Source organism: Hemicordylus capensis, chromosome 1, assembly GCF_027244095.1.
Source record: "Hemicordylus capensis ecotype Gifberg chromosome 1, rHemCap1.1.pri, whole genome shotgun sequence".
Classification (NCBI taxonomy): domain Eukaryota; kingdom Metazoa; phylum Chordata; class Lepidosauria; order Squamata; family Cordylidae; genus Hemicordylus; species Hemicordylus capensis.
The window spans coordinates 12101590-12125849 of NC_069657.1; the positions used below are offsets into that span (position 1 = coordinate 12101590).

General features: G+C 42.6%; 1 protein-coding gene and 1 long non-coding RNA gene across 3 annotated transcripts in view; one reads left to right on the forward strand and one right to left on the reverse strand.

The window, feature by feature from the left end:
* Positions 1-9667, forward strand: part of PPM1A (protein phosphatase, Mg2+/Mn2+ dependent 1A) — a 54532-nt gene extending 44865 nt beyond the window's left edge. For both annotated transcript variants that reach the window (XM_053263256.1, XM_053263246.1), the window contains exons 5-6: positions 876-933; positions 6782-9667. In XM_053263256.1, the coding sequence (XP_053119231.1) occupies positions 876-933; positions 6782-6811 (88 nt within the window). In that variant the 3' untranslated portion in view covers positions 6812-9667. The remainder of the gene's footprint in view (positions 1-875; positions 934-6781) is intronic.
* LOC128330411 (uncharacterized) overlaps positions 1-24260 on the reverse strand; it is an 83570-nt gene that overhangs the window by 16352 nt on the left and 42958 nt on the right. The gene's annotated exons all lie outside the window — the stretch shown is intronic.

A 24260-nucleotide genomic window follows, 5' to 3' on the forward strand; every position in this document is an offset into this window, starting at 1 on the left:
GCAAAAGCGCACACTTGCAGAAATGCCAAAAATATGCAGGGGACTTTCTCAACTTGCATTAGGAAGATGCTGTAGGAAGATACAGCAGCACCTGTGTTGTACTAAACACATGCAGAGCATTGTGCAGTATGTCAACCACAAGATTTTTAAAAATACTGTCTTTCCTATTGTGGTGTTTTGCCAAGGCCAGTGGGACTTTTGACCTTTTAAGTTGGCCAGTTTTGAAGGGGTTTGCCATGTCAGGTTGTGTTTGAAGAACCCAGAAATTCAAACCCTTTTGGGCACAAAGAACTAACTGCAGTATTCTTTGGATCTTGGCTCTCTGATTCTGTGGTTTTTTTCTCTGTTGCTTGGAAGATTATTTTGAAAGTAGCTTTAGCCACCCTATCATTTGTTACATCATTTGTTAGTGCTGGGATCCAGAACTTCTGGGTTCTCACAATTATGGCAAAAAGAAATACAGTATGAAAGATGCTAAGTATTTCAGGGACAAAAAATGTAATAGGTCTTCATTGGGAGCAAGTTCCCACCTATCTCCTGCCTGTTACCATCCATTAGGTGTCAGGCATAATCTGTCCTGTTTGGGTTTTAGTAGCTAGTTCTGGCGGGTTAATTTGTTGTGTGTTTGTCTGCCTAATTTGGTCTGTAGGTGGCTTAGTGACTGCAGAATTAGTTAACTTCCGCTTCTGTCTGTATTATTTTGAGTATAATAGTGTGTTTTTGTTTTGTTAAACTAGCTAGGCTATTATTAATGATACAAATGGTACACAGAAAAGTTTATTTCCAAAATACAGCTGTTCTAAGAATTTGTTCTTAAGTTGAAGTTGACCTTTTGGGAAATGTCCCTTAAAACCATTTTTTCCCCTTTGTTTTAGACGGAGTGTGATTGAAGCAGTTTATAACAGACTGAATCCTTATAGAAATGATGATGCTGTGAGTATTACTACTATCCAGTCGGACATTCAGCCAAGTTGTCCTTTCTACCCATTTTAACAACCCTTGATTGATTAAAATATTTTGTCAGCACTTATCATGTTTCATTTTATTTATTTTTACATTTTTAAGCCACCTTTTATCAGATGACCCCATATTGACCTGTCCTGAAAATGGGAGCACTGTTTTATCTGAATAAACATCTTCCCTTTGTTTCCAAGAGCAGTCAGCTTTTATAACCAAAACTATATCCAGATTTGTGAGACTTCTGTTCATTCCTGATGTTGAGAGAATTCATCATGGACACACAGAAGTCTTTCATTTGGATCAGGACTGTATAAATACTTGCAGCGTGAAGCATTTAGCTGTTTTGTGAGCAGCAAGGCGTCTTTGACTACTGTGTGTGAAATAGGAACAGTTGTGTCATGTCACAATGAGGCTGATGGGTTGTCATGGATTGACAACCCAGGCTTCATGGGGCCTAGAAATTTAACTCTGGTGCCTAGACTAGTATATTAAGAAGTAGAGTTATTTAATAATAAATATATATTTGTCCCAGGCAGCCCTGTTTCTGTTCTAAGTATGTTACTTGTCAAGTAAAGAGAGAGCCCATTTACTCCCTACCTCCACAGTGTTTGTCACTAAGTCCGGTGTCCATTGTCTACCTCCTAAACCTTTTGGCTGACACTTAGACCCAAAGAAATGTTGTCAAGACTGGACATGACTGATCCCCATTTCATCACTAGATTTTCTGAGACTTTATACTTGTATCATGCATTCACCAGACATACCAACTTACTGGGGAAAGTTTTCTGATCTTAGTAATTGCATTGTTATGTAGTGAGCCAGGCACAGCTCTAGCTTAGCTTGCCAGTCAGTGACTATTCAATTGAAACTCTTTGTACTTTTTCACTGTGTTTCCCTATCTTCCAATTTCCGTTCTTGTTTTCATTTTTTGCTCTCTACCGACTTGCTTCTGTCCTCAACATGTGCGTACCAGAGAACCTTGTTACTCACGGGGGTTCCATTCCTCGCCTCCTACTGCAAGTAATGGAAGCGCGAGTAATGAGGCATTAGGTCTATGGGGAAAGGGGGTTGGGTTCCAGAGTGCAAGGAAAAAATGTTTTAAGCCCCCATATGGGCCAGAACTTACTCGGGCGTGCTCCATGGGTCCCCACTGTGCTCAGAAATGCCCTCCAATGTCATGGGGGAAAGTCCATTCCCCTCCAGAAATTAGCTACACAATGGCTCCTGTCTCTTCCTGGCTTCCGAGAAGTACTTCTGGCCCTCTAGGAACGCAGATACATGGGTTTTAACCCATTGGGATCTGCAGATCCTGGAAACAGGTGTCAATAAGACACCCCATGGATACGTGGAACTGTGGAACTGCAAATAGCGGTTTTGCAAATTACGAGGTTCTCCTGTATATTTTATTGCTACTCACTCCAGGCCCGGGCACATGACCCACAACACATCTCACATGCACAGTGCCCTTTCCTCTTCTAGAAAAGAAAGAGAAAAGTTTGGATCTGCCCTTGTGGGAATTGAAGGGAAGCATTTGGCAACATTCTTAGCTCTGCTTTTATGTATGATGACAATAACTGAAAAGAACTGCTAAACTTCTGCTTGTCAGCTTAGTGCTTTTTCTGGATAATCGAAGGGAAGTGCTGAAAAGTCTCCTTTTGTTTGTAGTTCATACTTGTGGTCATGCATATTATTGCACAACTTATTCCCAAATGGTTTTATGTATGTATTTAACATATTTTTATACTGCCCACTATCAAAGTCTAGGCGGTTTACAGCAATAAAACCAAGACATTTTAACACAATTAAAACATATTAAAAGTTCAAATTAAAATAATACCCACAAAACTACCCAATAGCTAAAAAGCTTGACTGAAGAGATGTGCCTTAAATTGTTTTATAAAAGGCAATAGGGATGGAGCTGTTTCCTAAAAGCCAAATATTGCACCAAAGTAGCACACGTTCTTGTGCTAGTTATTTTTTGTTAGGGCAGAAACTGGAACACTTGACTCAGGCTTGGAAAAGTATATGAAAGGGAGAAAAGAGTGGGGAGCTATAGGGGCATGCATACAATGTGACAGTCAGACCTGAAGAAGAAACCCTGTGCAGAATGAATTGTGTACTTGAATTCATTTTGCAGAGGTGAGTACAAACATATCCCTACTTTATGTGTAAGGTCAGCTGTAATGTTTGAAAGCAATTAGTCTTTACTAGAGATTTGAGGCCTTTGAAGGGAAACCCAGAAAAATAGGATGGTGCTGCTGACACACTGTTTTTAGTGGAAAAATTTGAGGTTTCTGGGGAAAGAACGAAGAACAAAATTGAGGGAAACTGAAAAAATCCTCTTAATTTTCTTCAGCATTAAAAATAATGCTTTCTTAGGCAAGGTGATAAAGTATTGGTTTAGTTGCCCATTATACCCTCATGATTTTCTGCTAACTGCGTAAAACAGTTCCTTTATACTGGTTCCTTTATACCAGGGGTGGGGAACCTTGGCCCTGCTTTATACTGTAGACATGTATAACTCTCAAGTCCTCTCTCCTGCTATTCTTCCATTTTCTACAGCATGTGAAAGAAACTGATTTATGGAAATACATATACCAAATCAAGAAGCATGCTAACGTGTAACTCTTGATATGTCTGTTTGTCTCTGAATTTTATGGACATAAAAATGGAAGTTCAAAATCAAGAGCTACTGATATTTCAGGAAATTATTCTGATTACAGGGAAGCTTGAAGTGGTGGTATTTTCACTTTGTACATGGTTACTATTACATTGTAGGTGATTGTGATACGTTTGATTGATTGATTCATTCATTTAATTTGTATGCCGCTCTTCCTAAAATGGCTCAGGGCTGTTTACATTAAAATCAAAAACACATAATGAAACAATTCAAATATAAGACAGATTAAAATTAAAACTAGATAACATTAAAAGACAGGCTAAAAGGATGGGTTTTTAGGGCTCTCCTGAAGGCCTCCAAGGAAGATAATCCTATTATATCCACGGGGAGTGGGTTTCACAACCCAGGGGCAATTACTGAGAAGGCCCAATCCCAGGTCGCCACCAGATGAACTGGTGGCACCTGAAGACAGACCCTTCCTGATTATTTTAATGAGTGGTGAGGATTTTGTAGAGAAATGTGCTCTCTCAGGTAACCCAGACCTAAGCCATTCAGGGCTTTAACCAGCACTTTCTAGTTTGCTGGGGAACATAGCTGCAGCTGGTGCAATTGTTTAAGAACAGGCATAATGTGGGATTTCCAGGATATCCCAAAGACCAATTTTGCTGCCACATATGGAATTAACTGGTTTCTAAACTACATACAAAGGCAACCCTACATAGAGCACATTGCGGTAGACCAACCTGGAGGTTACCAGCTGATGTATAAATGTTTTCAGGTCATTCTCCTCAAGGAATGGGCAGTTTTTGAATCAGTTGCAGCTGGTAAAAAACCGCTCCTGGCCACAGCCTCAACCTGAGGCACCAGGGTGAGACCCAGGTCCAAGAGGACTTCTAAGCTGTGAACCTGCACTTTCTGGGGGAGTGTAACCTTGTCCAGAACAAGAAGTTCTATCCCGTCTTGCAGATGATGGCACCCAACGAGTACCTCCGTCTTGCTTGAATTCAGCTTCAGCTTATTATCCCTCATGCAATCCATTACTGCCTTTACTTAAAAGGAGCTAACACCATTTCCTGCTATTGATAACGAGGAGAAATAGATTTGGGTGTCATCAGTGCATTGATAACACCCAGCACCAAATCCCCTGATGACCTCACCCAGCAGTTTCATGTAGACGTTAAAAAGCATTGGTGACAGAATGGAGCCCAGAATGAGGGACTCTATAGCAGTTCCTGTTTTGAAGAGCCACTGTCACCAAATGCCACTATCTGAAATCTACCCAAGATATAGGAGCAGAACCACTGTAAAACAGTGCCGGAAGGATACCATAATCAATAGTATCAAAAGTCACTAAGAGATCCAAAAGAACCTGCAGAGTCACACTCCCTCTGTCAATTCCTTGGCAAAGGACATCTATCAGGCTGACCAAGGCCATCTCAACCCCATAACCCACCCTAAAGCCAGTTTGAAATTGGTCTAGATAATCAGTTTCCTCCAAAACTGCTTGGAGCTAGTCAGCTATCACCCTCTCAATCATTTTACCCAACCATGAGACTGGCATATAATTTTCCATCACCAGGGGATCCAGAGTGGGCTTCTTAAGAAGCAGGGTCTAACCACTTCCTCCTTCAGTCAGGGTATTAATGATATCGACTAGGCCAACAACTTCCCTGCAAGATGAAATCAGCCATATTGGGCAAGGATTTATGTATTACTTATTTTTCTGTGTAAACTGCTTTGAGAACTTTGGTTGAAGTTCAAACATAAATATTTGTGCTAGTAGTGTGGTTTTGCACCAGTGCAATAAGAGTAGTTGCACAGCCTTAAGAAGTTTGCAGAGCTGTTCAAAGCTGTAGTGATCCATGATGTTGTACAACCACTAATAGAAAGCGTCCAGGACACATACAAGGTTGTGCAATGTGCTATACAACTTGTCAGCATCTTCCGCACACGGACTAGTCTGGAATAGATTTTATTTATTTATTCAAAATATTTATACCCCATCCCTCCAGTACACTACTGCTCTGGGCGGCTCACAACAATAAAATAGATACAATATACAATAGAAGTAATACAATTAACCAAATTAAGTAAACAAGTTAAGTCAGGTTAAAAACCACAATCAGTATTAAATTTCAAATTAAGAGTTATTTTAAAAGCTAAACACTAAGAATTATAAAAACTAAAGAACCTACCAGAAAGAGGCAACAAGTGAAACATTAAAAAGGCTCTTTAAAAAGATGTGTGTTTAGTTGTTTTTTTGAAAACATTGAGGGGAGGAAGCATGGTGAAGCTCTTCAGGGAGGGCATTCCAAAGTCGAGGGGCCACAACCGAATTTTGTGGTGTTAAAGTAGTAAAGTAAGTTTAGCAAAATATATATTGTATATCTTTTTTGTTGTTTTTGTTAATACTTACTCCCCCCCCCCCCCCCCGTTTCAAAATTTCTGGGAATTCTACATGTCTAGTATTTCCTCAAATTCCAGAGTGGAAACATCTATTATTTCAAAGGTGTGAATAAGGGGTGCAGTAGTACCTATATGTCAACAGTGTAGATATGAAGTGGTGAGTTACAGCAGATCTTTGACATCTAAAACTGTTGCTTCTTTTGTAGTACTCAGGTGATGCCCATATCTGCTGACTCAAATCACTCTTCATAGAGTTAGTACTCTATGTACTGCCATGTTCAGCTTCTCAATATGATTAAGGGACATAGACAGATAATTGGGATAGAACATTTGTGTTGGTCAATACTATATTTGAAAGAAACTTCTCATGATGCCAGTATAGGTCTAGTATGCGTATCCTTCATTTGAAAGACTGTTCCATTGATTCCACTGGTGAAAATACTTCCAAATGTGTCTAGACCTGCATTAGAAAAGCTTAAAGACTGGAAAACTCTATACATGTGTGAATAACTTTTAAGTTAAATCATTAGCCAGAGTTAACCTGACATGTGAGAATAGCTGGCTTTGAGGTTAATCATTCAAAAGTAGTGTCTGAATTCAACAACTTATTTGTGTCAGTAATCTTTAGTTTAATGCTCATGAATAATTCTTCCCAGAATAAAGCTCTTTTCAAAGTAAAGAAAATTTAAATCCTAAAATTATCCACATTTCTACCCTTTTCAGTCTGGATTATCCAGAAACTTCTGTAATTTTGGGCGCTCCAGACTTTAAAGGGTTCCTTTTCTTTTCTTTAAGGATTCTGCATCAACCGATGATATGTGGTAAAGCTGCCATCTAAAGTGTGGAGTTTACATCCATCCTCTCCATGGAAAATACAGCCAACCCACAGTGAACCCTTCTTAACATCCATCCTCTACCTTACTGAAAAGAAGGGGAAAGGTGTGTTGGTGGAAGTGATGACACCGGGAAACAGCAGTCCAACACTTAGCCCAGGAACTCATGGTCTGTTTTGCAAATGGACTTCTGTAAACGTGATATTGAAACCATCATGTTGTAAATTGGACTCTAAGCAATTTATGTTGTATTATTTCGTTTTGTAAAGTGCAATTGTGGTTGTACAAAATGCTTATTTAATAATGAACTGCTTTACATCACTTAAGGTTAGATTGAAATCCTTGGTGGTTTGCTCAGTGCAACAAATATCTAGCCCTTTCCATTCATATTTGTGGTTCTTGCTTGCTGGGAGCAGCAACCTAGCCAGCTTAAGTGCTCAGGAGGTGCATAGAAACTGTGTAAAGCAGGGGTTCTCAAACCTGGGGCCCCAGATGTTGTTAGACTTCAGTTCCCATAATCCTGAGCCACAGCGGCCTTTGGTCATTGTGGCTGGGAATTATGGGAGTTAGAAGTCCAGCAACATCTTGGGACCCAAGTTTGAGATCTCCTGGTGTAAAGGATATTTTATATAAAGTTGAACCTCAAAGGCTGATCATTGCAAGTTCTGGATGGAAAATAAGTGGTACACAGTTCATTCTCCACCAGACTTAAACTGTATCATTTTTGAAAAAAATCCTGTGGGGCCTAAAACTCCCTTTGTAATCTGTGGGGAGTTCAGCAAAAATAGGAATAAGTTTGGCAGCCTTGTAAAATAGCTATAAAAACTACAGATCATGAGGGTTAAAATGCCTTGAGTATTTGCAAATTTTTTAAAAAGAGGAAATATTTTATCTTCAGTTAATCGTCAGTTATGTAAGAGGCTACATCTTTCTATATTTAGTGTGGGTCTGCACCATTTTTGCTATCCTGACTGGCTGGGTTGGCTGCTGTTCCAAGTAAAATACTTTGAATTCCATTTTATCAATAAAGCTTGATTTAACAAACAAGAAATTTAACAGTGTATGTGTAACCCCCCCCCCTTTTTTTGGTTTGTTTTCTGAAATACTTGTAAATGAGATGTCATATGTGGATACATATTTTTAATTAACTAATTGCCCATTTATGAAATGGAAAGAACTCTTGACTGTTGCCCAAGGCACAGGTGGACTTTTTCCCAGTTAGTGGGCTTAATATAGTTTGAAAAATTGAATAATCTTTTTACATGGGTTTCTTTCAGGATTTTTGCTTTGAGAGAACCACGTGAGCTTATACTTGCCTCTTGTTAATGAAAACTAATTTGTCAGAGCCTGACAATCTTACCTTTTATGGTATGTTTTGTATGACCCGTTGACTTAGAACAAAAAAACCCCTAGTGATTTAACAGTATGTGTGATTTAAAAAACAGCATGTTCAGAATATTTAACTGTTGAGATAATTCTAATTTTTAAAAAATATAAAATAATACAACTAATTTGACTTGACTTTTCTCCTACCAAACATACACAAATAACTTTTCAAATCAGTTGTGTTTGCAGAGCTACTGTTTTGTGCACCTTGTATTTTGTCTTTTTAAAGTTGAAAATATTGTATGATTACTATGTAGCTTTCTTTAATCTTTCAGTCAACAGGTGCCCCAAAGGAAAATCAAGAAAATATATAAATAGGTTATAGCGATGTAGCTAGAACAATTTTTAAAAAGGTGTAAAATATACCTTTTTATAGGAAGCAATGTACAATGCGTTTTTCTATATCTGTCTTTCCCCCTAACTTTGAAATATACAGTTGTGTGTATATATAGCCTTAAAACTATTGCAGAGTTAGGGAGTGTTGAACAGTGAAAAAGTAACTTAATCGTGTCTCAATTAAGGGTAGCATTATACCAGCAAACATTTTATCCCTCTTGTTTGTGTGAGATGCTTAACCTTAAAATCATTGTATTCAGTTTGTACCCTGTTCAAGCATGAATGAAGAAAGCATAAGCACTATTTGTATTTATAAATTTATAGCAATTTTGGGTTAAAGAACCAATTCCTCACCCTATCTACAAATAAATGCTTAAAATGTACAATTTTGTTGAGTTCGAACTATAACCATGTCAAATGTATAGCTTCACAAGCACCTAATTAAGAGAGATGTATTTGAAGTACTACATGGTAAGCTAGTTAAGAAGGCCTGAACTGGCTTTAGGATTGGAAAAAGAATTCTGCTCCTTTTTCCATGTAAACTGAGGTATAGTTCTAAAAATGGCAAAACCTCAGACTGGACTGTGGTAACAAAGGTTTAAAATGTTTTTAAAAATCACAAGTTGAAAGCCATATGTTAAGCAACAATAATTTAGAATGTCATAATGACATAGCACATGTTCCAAACTTACTACAGGTGCACCCTTCTAAAAAAAGAACCTTTTTTCTACTGTTGCTACTAGTGCTGTAAAAAGGGTTGGGGATAAGAGGCACAGCAGTTGTAGATTGCCTTCCCTTAGGTTTGGCACTTTAAAGTGGTCAAAGCACTGTGTCAGTTATGCCTGCTTAATTCACTGCTCTTTTATGTATACCAAAATGAGATTAAATTCATATATTCAGCGCATCACATATTCTGTCAAAGGACTCACTCTTGTTCATTAGTCTGCAAAAAGAAAAAAAAGGCACTTTTCATTTTTGCAACTTTTTTTAATGCTAAAAATGTTGGAACACCTCAGGGGCAATGCAGCAAAGTTTTGAAGAATTGTGTGCTATTTATTTCCCTAACTGGAGAGGGAGGAGTGGATTCCTGTGTGCTGACAAAATAAAGTAATATGATGGTCCCAAATTTATCTGTAAGGTGTTAATACTTTGTACATCTGCTTTTTCACTTTATATGCATGCTGCTCTGTATATTTTTCTTCTGATAGCATTAAGCTTCTGAGGATTATAATTTTAGATTATCACTGAGTTCTAGAAAATCTAGTGGTCAGATAATCCTGAGCAAACATTGATAATCCCTATTTGATCAATCCTTGCAATAGTTGACATAGTTGAATTGAGTTGTTTATAAATTAGCCCCGCATTTTGTGGCTTACAAAGCACGAGTGGATCCATTGACTGACTTAAAGCTCCTGTTCTGTTGTAGCTTTTATAGAATCCTACCTACACATGGCTGGAAGAATGAGTTTACATGTTTATTTCTGCAGTTAAACCATTAAGTTTGAAATCTCACCTTTGTCCCCCTGTGTGGTAAAAGTGGATATGACACATTTCTGTTACTGAATCAACCATTTTAGATAACGAAATTGTATATCTAATGACAATTTCTGAAGATTCATGAGATAGTTCCATACTAGCTCTTCCCCTCAGAATTGCTATACTTTCACCAAAATCGCCAGCCTGTTTTGTTCCAGTTTTTTTCTGAGTTGTTTTTCTCCTGGACTTTTTTCAAGTCCAATTTATTCCTTGCGATGCAATTAGAGCACCAGCCTATGCAGTACAGGCTGGCAGTATTGATTTGCCTGATGGCAGGAGTGTTACGTGAGGCAATTGTTGACAGAGTTGAATTTGCTTACTGTTTCCCTCCCATGATGAAAACTGCTGCCTTTCACTGTAAAAACACAAAATTATTTTCTAAAAAGCACTATGTGTACACATGCCCTTAAGAAAGAAAATACCCCCATCTCCTTGAAATGACAGTGAAGGCAGGGGAAAGGAGGGCTTGAGGAGGAGGCTGCGATCACTTAGTCCTCTTCCCTCTCCATAGCCTACTAGCAGGAGCCCGTCTCCTACTTCTAAAGCTGTGGCCTCAGCTGTCCATATTCAGTTGTGCTGCTACCAGCAGGCCTCCCTGCCCTCCTCCCTTTACTTGCTTGGCCTTTGCTTCTAACCAGCACCCCCTTGAAATCAGCCCAGGAGATGGTTGGGACACCGTTGCAAAATGCACACCTGCCTGAGATGCATAGGTAGTCGCTGATCCTAGTGGGGTGGGTTGGAAGCATAGAGGCAGCCCAAGTCACCCTTGTTAAGCACTGGTTTTATTAGCTTTGGTAAATCTCATCTCCTATGAAAGGAAGCCTTTAAGAACCTAGGAAGCTGCCTTATACCAAGTCAGACCATTGGCCCATCTAGCTCATATTGTCTGGCTGGCAGTGGCTCTCCAAGGTTTCAGGTAGGAATCTCTCCCAGCCATGCCTGGAGATGCTGCCAGGGAGTGAGCCTGAGATCTCCATGCAAGCATGCAGCTGCTTTTTCACTGAGCTACGGCCCCATCCCCTAATGGAAATATCTTACAGCAGGCACCACTTTCCAGGATATGGAGAGTCCAGAGGGATGTGTGTATTTTTACCTGAAAAGGTCTGTCCTGCAGATAGATGGTTTTTCTCCTGGTTTAGTTGGATTTCTGCCTGTGCCAGTTGGTGAAAACTGGTATAGGCAACTATACTGATTAAATCCAGAGAAAGGTAGGAGCAAAAAACCTCTCCAAGTAGAACAAACCTTTAGGTTAAGGACACCACCCCTGCCCACGTAGTCTTTTCTCCAGCAGATCTAAAGCCCCAGGCTGAAGAAGTAAACTTTTCTCCCCCAGAAAATAAATGAGCTATGGGTGGGAGTGTTGTAGCTTTCTCCTAGCTATAATTACACACTTGCTAGGGAACATGAATAGATATACTTAGAATCTTGCTTCTTGGGACAAATGTATATTTTAAGGGGAATATAGTGCTTCTATTAAGTGCTGTGTTGAACTGCAGTTATACCTCTGTTTCCAGCAGATAGTGGAAGGAGAGATATCTTGGCAGAATTAATATTAAAAAGTCCTAGTGTGGAAAGGGTCATACTTTCACCACACATGGACCTATTAACCCAAACAGAATTAAAGATATCTAACCTTGTCAGAAACCTTTGTAAAAATGAACGTGTAACCTTACTTAGGGTATCTACTCAATATAGCAATACCATTGGCTCAAAGCCACTTACATACTTGACTTCCCTCTGTTTGATCTCTGTCTGGAACAATTGAACTGCCAGAACATGGGGCAAGTTGTATGCGGGATTATGGACAGAGAGGGTGGAATCCTGATACAAGATTGCTGGTCTGGGTAGCATTTGCTTCTGTTCTTGGTGGTGGGTATATTTCTATCCTATTCTTCTCCTAGGCATTTTCTTCTTTTATCCTCATAGTAGACCAGTGAGGTAAGCTGGACTGAAACACAGTGAGTGGCACAAAATTACCCAATGAACTTCATGACTGAGCAAGGATTGAATCCAGATTTTCCTTGTGCAAATCAATATGAAGTGTACCATATCACACTAGCTTGTTTCTCTGATAGACCCAAGATTCTGTAATGCATGGGATAGGCTAGTGGAAATGTGGGTTTATATAGTGTGAGTGCTCTAGAATATCTACAAGCACCCCTAGGTACTTGATGCAGAGGAAGGATCCTGCATCACAAGGCTAATTTAGTATATCAATGATTGATTAAGTGCCATCAAGTCGGTGTCGACTCTTAGCTACCACATAGTCGCTACTATATCCAGTAGCACCTTTGTAATTGATTGTAAAAACATTTCACATTCTATCCCCGAGAATCCTAAGGCTCTCTATATTATGCAGGTCGATTTTATTCTCTTCCTTGTTCCTCCACATCCAGTCATTTTGATAGCATTTTGCCATTGTGGCCTTAAAGCATGTATTCACAATGGCTGCCTTGAGTTTACTAAATGCTTATGCAGAGATCTTCCTTATCAGAAAAAATGACATGTAGGGGGGGAATTGTCCGTGAACCCTTCCAATACCCTTTTGTATCTCAGTGCAGAATTGTTTTTTTCTGTATTAGTGCATTCCATCCTGCCTTGGAAGAAGCAGGTGCATGGCATATAAACCAGCAAAAAGCTGGGTGTGAGGAGTGAGTGCCCTTGGCAGGGAGGTATTTTTAAAAGGAGCATCTGTTGCCTTAAGATCAAATGGCCCCATTTCTCCATGAGGCCCGTTTCCTGCAGTGGTGGCATGAGACGGGGCCGTGTATGGAGGAAAGCTGACTTCTAAATAATGTGAAATAGTTCATAATGTTATGGAAAACAAATTGTCCCTGCAAGACATAGTCTAAGGAAGCTGTCAAGTGGTGTTGCTGAGACTGCTGTTTAGAATGCCCCAGCAGAACACTCTCTGCTCCCTTCCTCAGCCGTTGCCCAAAAGCCTATTCTAACGCTCAGCAAGTTGTGGGTGGCTGCTGCTTTCCAGTGCAAAGCGAAGAGGCCACACTATCTTCCATTTTCCCCTTTCCGTTTCCTGCATTGAGCATTGAAGGAGAAGAGGGCAAGAGTTCTGTACTTGCTTTTAAAATTAAGTCTTATTGTTCAATAATTTTGAACAGATTAGGCAACCTATATTGAGTCCATTGCTGTTTTACATCGTGTTAAGATGTCCCCCTTCGTCCCCCTTTCCCAGCTATCCTTTATTTAGGCCTACACGTACACATCTTACAGCATGATGGTTTCCAATCTTCTTAAACAAGTGTATCCCTTCTGTTGCAAACCTTCAACTCAGGTCTCCCACAGGGGGTTGGTTGGGCTGCCTGCCTGCCTCTAAACATAAGCTAGTGACTGGAGCATCCTGTCTTAAAATGGTAATATTTGAATTTGTGCCATTGTGTATGTGTATATTTGGTGATATGCTTAGGGAGAAACTGGCCCCTCCAGCCACTGACACATCCATACTGAATTACTCAGAAGCCGTCTTGTTGAAACTGAGACAACTTTACTTGCCCTGTTCATTTGAGTGGAAGTACATGGTGCTAATTTTCTGAAGCTTGTCAGTCAGGTTGAGAGGAAGGCTATGCTGAGCAGCTTCAGCACATAGTCCCCTAAACAGAAGCAGGGGATGGAGGGTCTTCAACCGCCTCCCTTCCCTTCTGCAGCAAACACATAGGAGACATTCAGGTGAAACTCGAAAAATTAGAATATCGTGCAAAAGTTCATTAATTTCAGTAATGCAAATTAAAAAGTGAAACTGATATATGAGATAGACGCATTACATGCAAAGCGAGATAAGTCAAGCCTTAATTTGTTATAATTGTGATGATCATGGCGTACAGCTCATGAAAACCCCAAATCCACAATCCCAGAAAATTAGAATATTACATGAAACCAATAAAACAAGGATTGTATATAGAACAATATCAGACCTCTGAAAAGTATAAGCATGCATATGTATTCAGTACTTGGTTTGGGCCCCTTTTGCAGCAATTACTGCCTCAATGCGGCGTGGCATGGATGCTATCAGCCTGTGGCACTGCTGAGGTGTTATGGAAGACCAGGATGCTTCAATAGCGGCCTTCAGCTCTTCTGCATTGTTTGGTCTCATGTCTCTCATCCTTCTCTTGGCAATGCCCCATAGATTCTCTATGGGGTCAGGTCAGGCGAGTTTGCTGGCCAATCAAGCACAGTAATCCCATGGTCACTGAACCAGGTTTTGGTACTTTTGGCAGTGTGGGCAGGTGCCAAGTCCTGCTGGAAATGAAGTCAGCATCCCCATACAGCTCATCTGCGGAAGGAAGCATGAAGTGCTCCAAAATCTCCTGATATACGGCTGCGTTGACCCTGGACTTAATGAAGCACAGTGGACCAACACCAGCAGATGACATGGCTCCCCAAATCAACACAGACTGTGGAAACTTCACACTGGACTTCAAGCATCTTGCATTGTGTGCCTCTCCATTCTTCCTCCAGACTCTGGGTCCTTGGTTTCCAAATGAGATTCAAAAGTTGCTCTCATCAGAAAAGAGGACTTTGGACCACTGAGCAACAGACCAGTTCTTTTTTTCTTGAGCCCAGGTAAGACGCTTCTGACATTGTTTGTTGTTCAGGAGCGGCTTGACAAGAGGAATATGACATTTGAAGCCCATGTCCAGGATCCGTCTGTGTGTGGTGGCTCTTGATTGCACTAACTCCAGCCTCAGTCCACTCCTTGTGAAAGTCCCCAACACTTTTGAATGGCCTTTTCCTGACAATCCTATCCAGACTGCGGTCATCCCTGCTGCTTGTGCACCTTTTTCTTCCACACTTTTCCCTTCCACATAACTTTCTATTAATGTGCTTTGATACAGCACTTTGGGAACATCCAACTTCTTTTGCAATTACCTTTTGAGGCTTTCCCTCCTTATGGAGGGTGTCAATGATGGTTTTCAGCACAACTGTCAAGTCAGCAGTCTTTCCCATGATTGTGATTCCTAATGAACCAGACTGAGAGACCATTTAAAGGCTCAGGAACCCTTTGCAGGTGTTATGGATTGATTAGCTGATTGGAGTGGGACACCTGGAACCTAGACTGTTGAACCTTTTCACAATATTCTAATTTTCTGGGATTGTGGATTTGGGGTTCTCATGAGCTGTACACCATGATCATCACAATTATAACAAATTAAGGCTTGACTTATCTCGCTTTGCATGTAATGCGTCTATCTCATATATCAGTTTCACTTTTTAATTTGCATTACTGAAATTAATGAACTTTTGCACGATATTCTAATTTTTTGAGTTTCACCTGTAGAAACATAGGAGACTGCCATATACTGAGTCAGACCATTGGTCTATCTAGCTCAGTATTGTCTTCACAGACTGGCAGTGGCTTCTCCAAGGTTGCAGGCAGGAATCTCTCTCAGCCCTATCTTGGAGAAGCCAGGGAGAGAACTTGAAACCTTCTGCTCTTCTCAGAGCGGCTTCATCCTCTGAGGGGAATATCTTGAAGTGCTCACACATCAAGTCTCCCATTCAAATGCAACCAGGGCAGACCCTGCTTAGCTATGGGGACAAGTCATGCTTGCTTGCTACCACAAGACCAGCTGTCCTCCCATAACAGGATGTGTTGGCTTTAAGCCGGTGTCCCTTAGACAGAACAAATAGCGCAGCTGCAGCATGAGGAGAGGAGGCAGGAGGACTCCTGAGTACCACATGAGAGCCCTTCAGGTTCCTCTAGGGGTGCTAGTAATCCCTGTGGGCAACCCCTATTATGGCACAAAGGATGGAGTAGATTGTTTGGGGTCCCCCTGCCAAAAGAAAATCCTGCCTGCACTAATGACCCTTCCTGGTTTTGTTCCCTCCACACCCCTCTGCCTGATTGTGGTTTGCTTGTCTGCTAAATCTGGAGCTATTTAGCTGCATATACCTTTCAGCTGGTGCACTCTCTTCTCCATTTGTTTCCTCTTCCTGAAATGTATTCAGAGTTGTGTAGTTGTCTGTGCATTTATATTCTGTTGTAAGACCTGAGGACAGTGTGCAACATCCAAAAACATAGCAATATATATATATATTAATTTTTGGGGACATACTGGCCCACCCACTCTGCAGCAGTAACACACACACACACACACACAGCAGCTGGCGTTGGCAGTTATATCTGCTGGAGGAGAAAGAACCTCAGAAGCAGGGGCGTATTTTTGGACTAGTGCTCGCATCAGTCAAAGACCATTGTGCCCAGGGATGGTGGTAGCTGTAGTCTAACAAGGTTGGAAAACGCTGCCTTGGAGACACTCTCATGACCCATACCCTTAGGACTGACTTCCCCCCCTCTTTTAATTTAAAATAAAATTAATCTTGTAATCTTTGTTTACAAACACCATTTTGATCTTGTTTGGCCTCTTCTCTTCCCTGAAACCATTACAGTCATCCCTTGCCAACTGTGAGGGTTCCAGTCTGGGAAAACCTCGTGGCTGGCGAATTTGTGGTTGGCGAGCCATGGAAATCAATGGCAGACAGGTTAGGGGAATCGTGGTTGCGAAAGGACTGCAAAATACAGGTTTTTTAAATAAAAAATAAAAAAATAGAGGGGACCCCAAATCAGCACGAGTCAGTAAGAGGAGTGAAAGGGAACCCCCCCAGAATCACCCCTGCCCCACCCTAATCACTCCTGACCTGAAAATTGTGGGGGACCCCCAGTTGCCAAAAAAAATCTCGCCAAACCATGGATACTTGGGTTGCGGATGGCAAGACTAGTCACAATTTCTCAGTCGCGGATACTCAAATCCGCAATTGGGACACCCTGGTTGGTGAGGGGCGACTGTACTTCTTTATTATTATTTTACTCTTCTGAGGGCAGGCGAATTAACATTTCAAGAAGACACTGTAAGCTGCTTTGAGCCCATAGGATAGCATAGTGTAACTCAAATAAATATTAGCTATTGTAGCTCAAGGGAGCTTCCCATATTCAAGAGTTGTGTGCCGCTTAATAATAATAAAACTGATTTCTTAGCCGCCCCATAATAAATTGTTCTCTGAGTGGCTCACAACACAGCATTAAAACATAAAATAAAAACATATAACACATTAAATCATAACAGACCCCCCCCCAAAAAAGGGGGAGGGAATGCAAAATACAATACAAAGCAATTTTAAATCACTTTTAAAATCAGTTTAAAAATCAAAATTTAAAAGGCCTGAATGAACAAAAAGCCCTTCACCTAGTAGTGTCTTAAAGAACAAAACGATGAAAGCCAGAAAAACCTCACTGGGGAGGCTCTTCCATAAACGGGGTGCAACCACTAAAAAGGCCTTCTCCCTGGTAGCCACCGGCCTCACCTCATTTGGCAGGGGCCCTCGGAGGAAGGCCTCTGAAGAAGATCTTAAAGTCCAGGTGGGGACATACGGGGCAAGGCGCTCTCTCAGGTAACCTGGTCCCGAGCCATTTAGGGCTTTAAAGGTTAAAACTAGTACTGAATTCGGCCCAGAAATTGACTAGGAGCTTCTGTTTCTGGACTGTTTTCAAAGGCAGCCCCACATATAACACATTGCAGTAATCTAAGCGAGCGGTTACCAGAGCATGAGTAACTGTGGGCAAGCTATCTCTGTCCAGGTAAGGTCACAGTTGCCATATCAGCTAAAACAAATAAAAGGTGCTCCAAGCCACAGGCCACCTGAGCCTCTAGCAACAGTGCTGGACTGATGAGCACCCCCAGACTGCGAACCAGGCCCTTCAGGAAGAGTGCAACCCCATCTAGAACAGGCTGAGCATCATTCACCCGGGCAGAGGAACCACCGACCAACGGTACTTCTGTCTTGTCTGGAATGAGTCTCAGCTTGTTCACCCTCATCCAATAGATTACTGCATCCAGGCACCAATTCAGGACAGTCACCACCACACCTGCATCTGATGAAAAAGAGAGATACAACGGAGTGTCATCCACATACTGATGACACCTCAGGCCAAATCTCCGGATAACCTGTCCCAGCCGTTTCATGTAAATGTTAAAAAGTATAGGGGAAAGAATGGAACCTTCCCGAACCCCAAAGCATAACTGCCAAGGGGTTCAACAGAAATCCCCCAGCACCACTTTTGCGAATGGGCCTCGAGGTAGGAGTGGAACCACCTCCCAGCAGTGCCTCCCACACCCAGCTCAGCCAGCCCATCCAAAAGGATACCATGGTCAATGGTATCAAAAGCCGCAGAGTGTTCCAATAGAATTAACAGGGTTGCACCCCTCCCCCCAGCACCCACCATTCTCTGTACAAGTCATCCTACAGGGTGATCAAAATCAGTTTCTGTTCCAAAGCTGGGCCTGAAGTCTGGTTGAAATGGATCTTGCCCAGGAAGGGAATATTGGCCACAGGCCTATAGATGTTCACATCCTCTGGGTCCAGACTGGGTTTCTTTGGAAATGGATGAATAATAGCTTCCTTCCATGGAGCTGGGACCACTCCCTTTCTCAACAAGACATTTAGAACCTGTGGGACCCAGCTAAAAATTCTCTCCCAACTAGATTTAATAAGCCATGAAGGGCAAGGGTCAAGCAAGCATGTTGTCAGCTCTACTCAACTAAACACCTTGTCCACATCCTCAGGGACCAATAATTGAAACTCCTCCAGCAAAACTAGACCAGGTGTTACTCCAGGTGGACACCTCTCCCAATGACACTGCATCAGCAGTAGAGTCCAACTCATGATGAATGCAAGCGACTTTACCCTCAACGTGCTGTGCGAATGGATTACAGCGTGCTACTGAGGGTTCTACATATTGCCCGAGGCCAGATTTCAAAAGGTTCCACACCACCTGGAAAAGCCCCTCTGGAGTACTTTGAGAGGATGCAATGGTAGATGGGGGAAACATGTCTTCTGTTCCATCACTGCCACAGAATAGGTTTGATAATGAGCTCTTACCTGTGTTCGTTCAGATTCACCTTGAATCTCCACTTTCACCTTGAATCTCCACTCCACTTACGTTCCAGCTGTAACTCCCAGCTTGTTTCATCGCCCTTAGCTCAGGTGTATACCAAGGCACTGCACGGGCTCTGCTTTGTGGGAGAGGGCACTTGGGAGCGATTGTGTCAGCCACCCGAACCATCTCTCTATTCCAGAGAGCAACTAGAGCTTTGACAGGAGCAGCTTCCATACCAACTGGAAAATCTCCCAGGGCGGACCATTTTAATAGGTCCTCCACCCTTGCAGAGTGGTGTAGGTGCTAAGACTCTAAACCTCAGAAGAAAGTGATCTGACCATGAGAAGGTCATAGATGACATATCCCCCTCTTGCAAATCACCATCCTCCTGTCCAGTTGGAAAAAACCAGATCCATAGTATGCCCCAATTCATGTGTTGGGCCAACAACAGGTTCAGACAGCCCCATGGTGGCCATGAAGTCCTGAGCCACTCCAGACAAAGCAGCCTCAGCATGGATGTTGAAGTCAACCAGAACAGTCATTAGGAACATAGGAAGCTGCCATATACTGAGTCAGACCATTGGTCTATCTAGCTCAGTATTGTCTTCACACACTGGCAGCGGCTTCTCCCAGGTTGCAGGCAGGAGTCTCTCTCAGCCCTATCTTGGAGAAGCCAGGGAAGGAACTTGAAACTTTCTGCTCTTCCCAGAGCGGCTCCATCCCCTCAGGGGAATATCTTACAGTGCTCATACTTCTAGTCTCCCTTTCATATGCAACCAGGGCAGACCTTGCTTAGCTAAGGGGACAAGTCATGCTTGCTACCACAAGACCAGCTCTCCTCCCCTCCCATCATTCTGAGGGACAGCTGGGCAGGGGGGTGGGCGGTACACCAACAGAATCGCCACTCTGTCCTGAGAGACCAACATTAGGTACAAACACTCTGAAATGGCACTCATTTGGATGGGGGGCCTAGAGAGAAAAATAGAGCTTTTTATAAATTATCTATGTACAGTTTTTATGTTGGTATCTTACATATTTTAAATCGGATTTGTTGTCATATTAATACTTTTAAGTATCATTTTTATTATATTTTTTAAACTTTTGTAAACCGCCTTGGGGTTGTTTTTAACGAAAGGCGGTACACAAATCTAACAATAAATAAATAAATTACAGCACATGCTCATGCACCGCACAGGCCCTCCAGCCTATGCTGATGCTGCATTAAATACCCAGGTGGATTCAGCTGGGAAAGACTAATCTCTCCCAGCTCCCGCAACTAGGTGTCTGTAATACAAACCAGCTCAGCCTCTTCGTGCACAATTTATTCATGGATGAGAGGAGTTTTATTCTGGACTGACCTAGCATTAATCAGCAGTACCCGCAGCAGGCAAAAGGACAAGCTGGTAAAGCAGCCAGGAACCCTCCCATTATGGGAACAGCCAGAAGAAGGGGTAGGAATAAGACGTTGAACCACTTTCCCCCTCTTCTGATGTAAACGAGGCCCTGTGCCATACCTTCTCCTACCTGTAACCATTCTAATTGAAGCGCGCACAACCTCGGAAGGATGGAAGGCTGAGTCAACCTTGAGCCCTTGGTCAGGATCGAACTTGTAACCTTCTGGTTACAGGGCGGCAGTTTTACCACTGCACCACCAGGGGTTAACATCCTCACTCAGTCAGGCACATAATTAAAGCAGCTAAAACTACTCCCAGCATGCAGAGTAGAGCCCTTGCCTTTGAGGTTCCCCAAAGGGCAGGCGAGCCCCTTCGGTGGTGACCCTGCCAGTGGTGAGCTTGCCTCCCATGGCAGTGTGCTGCTCTTTTATACTGCCAGCCTTGGAAATAACGCAGGGTCCAGCAGGGACTGCGGAGTCAACACTCTGGGCCCTCCTGGGACCTGCAGCAGCTGCTGGCATTCACCACGAGCTCTACTCACCACCTTCCAGGCCAGGGCAGGATGGAACAGGGTAGATGGAGCACTCCCTTCCTCTCCCTCCCGCCCCCCGTTGGAGCTAGTGGATACCATTTGCTGGAGAGCACCAGTCGGAGAGAACTCAGCTTCTGGTAGGGATAGACTCCTGCCTGAAACCCTGGAAAGTTTCTGCCAGTCAGTGTAGACCAGCCTGCTCAATATTGGCCCTCCTGCAGATGTTGGCCTACACCTCCCATAATCCCTGGCTATTGGCCACTGTGGCTGGGAATTGTGGGAGTTGTATAAAAACAGCTGGGGGGCCAAAAGTTGAGCAGGCCTGGTGTAGACGATACTGAGCTAGATAGACCAATGGTATGATTTGGTATAAGGCAGCATCCTATGGGCCTGAGAGCATCTGGTTGACCACTGTGGGTAACAGGATGCTGGTCTAGATGGGTGCTGGTCTGCTTCAGCAGGGCTGCTCTAATGGATCACTGCTGGGGGAAGAGCAACACCTGCTTTTCACCACTGGCACCAAATGCCCTGTCAGGGATTCTGCAGTGGGTGCAATGTGTTTGTGTACAAACGGGGACATATTTTTATTCATTCATTCATTCATTCATTTATATCCCGCTCTTCCTCCAAGGAGCCCAGAGCGGTGTACTATGTACTTGAGTTTCTCCTTACAACAACCCTGTGAAGTTGGTTAGGCTGAGAGAGAAGCGACTGGCCCAGAGTCACCCAGCAAGTCTCATGGCTGAATGGGGATTTGAACTCGGGTCTCCCCAGTCCTAGTCCAGCACTCTAACCACTACACCATGCTGGCTCCAACAGCACACCACTAAGAGATCTTACAATAAACAAGCTCTCCCTCCAGATTCACTCTGTCCATTAAAAGGTTGGGATTTACCTAACCTTTTATTTTCACAAGAAACATCTGAGTTCATCAGATAAGCCTACAAACTAACATCTTTCCTCCATTTCAGCTATGAACTGCTGTGCCTACGCTTAGCAAAGATAACTGTGAAAAGCTCTAGAATTGACCTCATTTTGAATGTTCAGTTCTGGGCCCCTCATTTCAAAAAGGCTGTTGAGAAACTAAAATGGTTTCACAGGATGACAACCAGGACGCCAGGGGTTCTGGAAACCAAGGAACCAAGCAATGTGTTTGTGTACAGCATGCATAATTAATCTATGGAATTCCTTGCCACAGGATTTGGTGATGGCCACTAGCTTGGAAGGCTTTAAACGGGGCTTAGACAAATTCATGGAGCACAGGTCAAACAATGGCTACTAGTCTGTGGCTATAGGCCACCTCTGGCTGCAGAGGGGCAAAGCCTCTAAATACCAGTTGAATATCTAGTCCAGCATCCTGTTTCACACAGTGGCCCACCAGATGCCTCTGGGAAGCCCACAGGCAAGAGGTATTTGCATGCCCTCTCTCCTGCTGTTGCTGCCCTGCAACTGGTATTGAGAAGCCTCGTGTCTCTAAGGTTGGAGGTGGAAAATAGCTGTCTTCAGATACCTGAAAAAAAGGTGTCACTTAGAAGAGGGAGGGAGTGAACTTGTTCTCTGAATCTCCAGAGGACAGGACTAGAACCAATGCACACCACTAAATATTGTAATTCATAAAGTCATTCAATGTCAGAGTTATTTCTTTATTTTATTCAACATTTATATACCATCTCAAACTCACATCTCTGGGTGGTTTACAGAAAAACGGCACAAATTAAAACATCAAAACAATTTAAAAAAACCATTCATTTGAATGATTTTATGAATTACAATATCTAGTAGTGTACATACATTATATCTTTTTATGTGGGGCCATAAATATTATAATGTCCCCATGGATGCTGCCTTTGCAGATTAATTTATTGAAAGGAAGGCGGGGGGGGGGCTCCATCTCCCTTCCACCAGCACCATCAATTCCGTAGAGTCACCTGGGGGGGGTGCGCGTTGAGGCAAGATGGAATAAGCCCTTTGTGAGCGGGTGAAATTCCATTTCCTTTCCATTGTGCTAGGTTCCTTGTAGATGTAAGACGACACCAAGGGTTAGAGGGTCCCACAAAGCAACCTGGGGGTGGGGACCAGCTGAGTACAATTGGCAATCGGTGAATGGACAAATCATAGGGGATGGGGTGGAAGTGTTGCACCTGGGGTCATTAATTGCATGCTTACATCAGGGTAGGTGGGCGGTGGGGGGAGATGGAAAAGGACAAAGCCAGGTGATTATTTGGGATTGGGGCGAAACAATGTCTGATGTACTAGGAACAAAGATTCTACCCGGGCATCTGCTCTTGATGGGACTGATAATCTTTGCCTTGCTTTCTCCTTTCCTCCCTGTGACATTTGGTGTTTTTCCAGTTTCCCAGTATTGCACCTGGGGTGTGGGCAGCTAAAAGGCGAAGAACATAATCCCCCTTGGAGACCTCGCTTCCGTCAGTATTGTGCTTTTTGAGCTACTTCATTATCTCAGACTATTTTTCTGCTACAGTCTCATGTGATCCAAAGGCAAGGTATCAATCTTTAACATAAATAATAAAAAAGCTCTTGTATTGATGATAGTTGTTGGCACAGAAATGCTAGGGGTGGTAAATGGTAATGCAAGCTGTGAGGGCTTGGCCCTCAGTCTAACCAGGGTGCTTTCCAGACTAGACCCTGCAATGGGGTCAGGACGTATCTCGGAAGTGTGCTTCTGCACTTCCTGTGTTGTGACACCGCAGTCCCTACGCTGACAGCAGGGTGCCGTTCACATTTCTGATGCCTTGTTTTGGATTCAATCGCTGTGATTTATTGCTATAACGTATGTCTGGCGTTAAAAGGTTGCTATATTTTCCAGTGGTTTGTTTATTTATCATATTTTTATACCGCCTGATATATACATCCCCTAGTGGTGTACAAAATTTAAAATATTTAAAAGTCACAGATTAAAATACATAAAATATATGTTCTTATTTAGAGAAACCTCACAAGAGCCTAGGTACAGGAAAGGTTTGTTCATACTATTTTAAAACAATATCCAAAAATTGTGTGTGTGGGGGGGGGGGGGAGGGGCAAAGACCAAGCAAAGGGCCCTTATAACAGATTATACAATATTTAGGCCAAAGGACTGTCAGCACCAGAAGGCTGTCAAATGCTGAAAAAATGATGGCAGCAAGGGGACCAAATGAACTTTTCTGAGCACGAAGTTCCAAAGCCTCAGTGTGGCCGCTTTGCACATTCCCACCAACTGAGCCTCAGACTCAGATATTGGTAGGATACACAAGGAGGCCTCCACATAGTTGGCTTTAGCTGGCAGGTAGACTATTGAGGGCTTCGTGGGACTATAAAGTAATAGGGTTTTAAAGTTGGAAGGCACCTTTGGGGGTTTTGTAGTCCA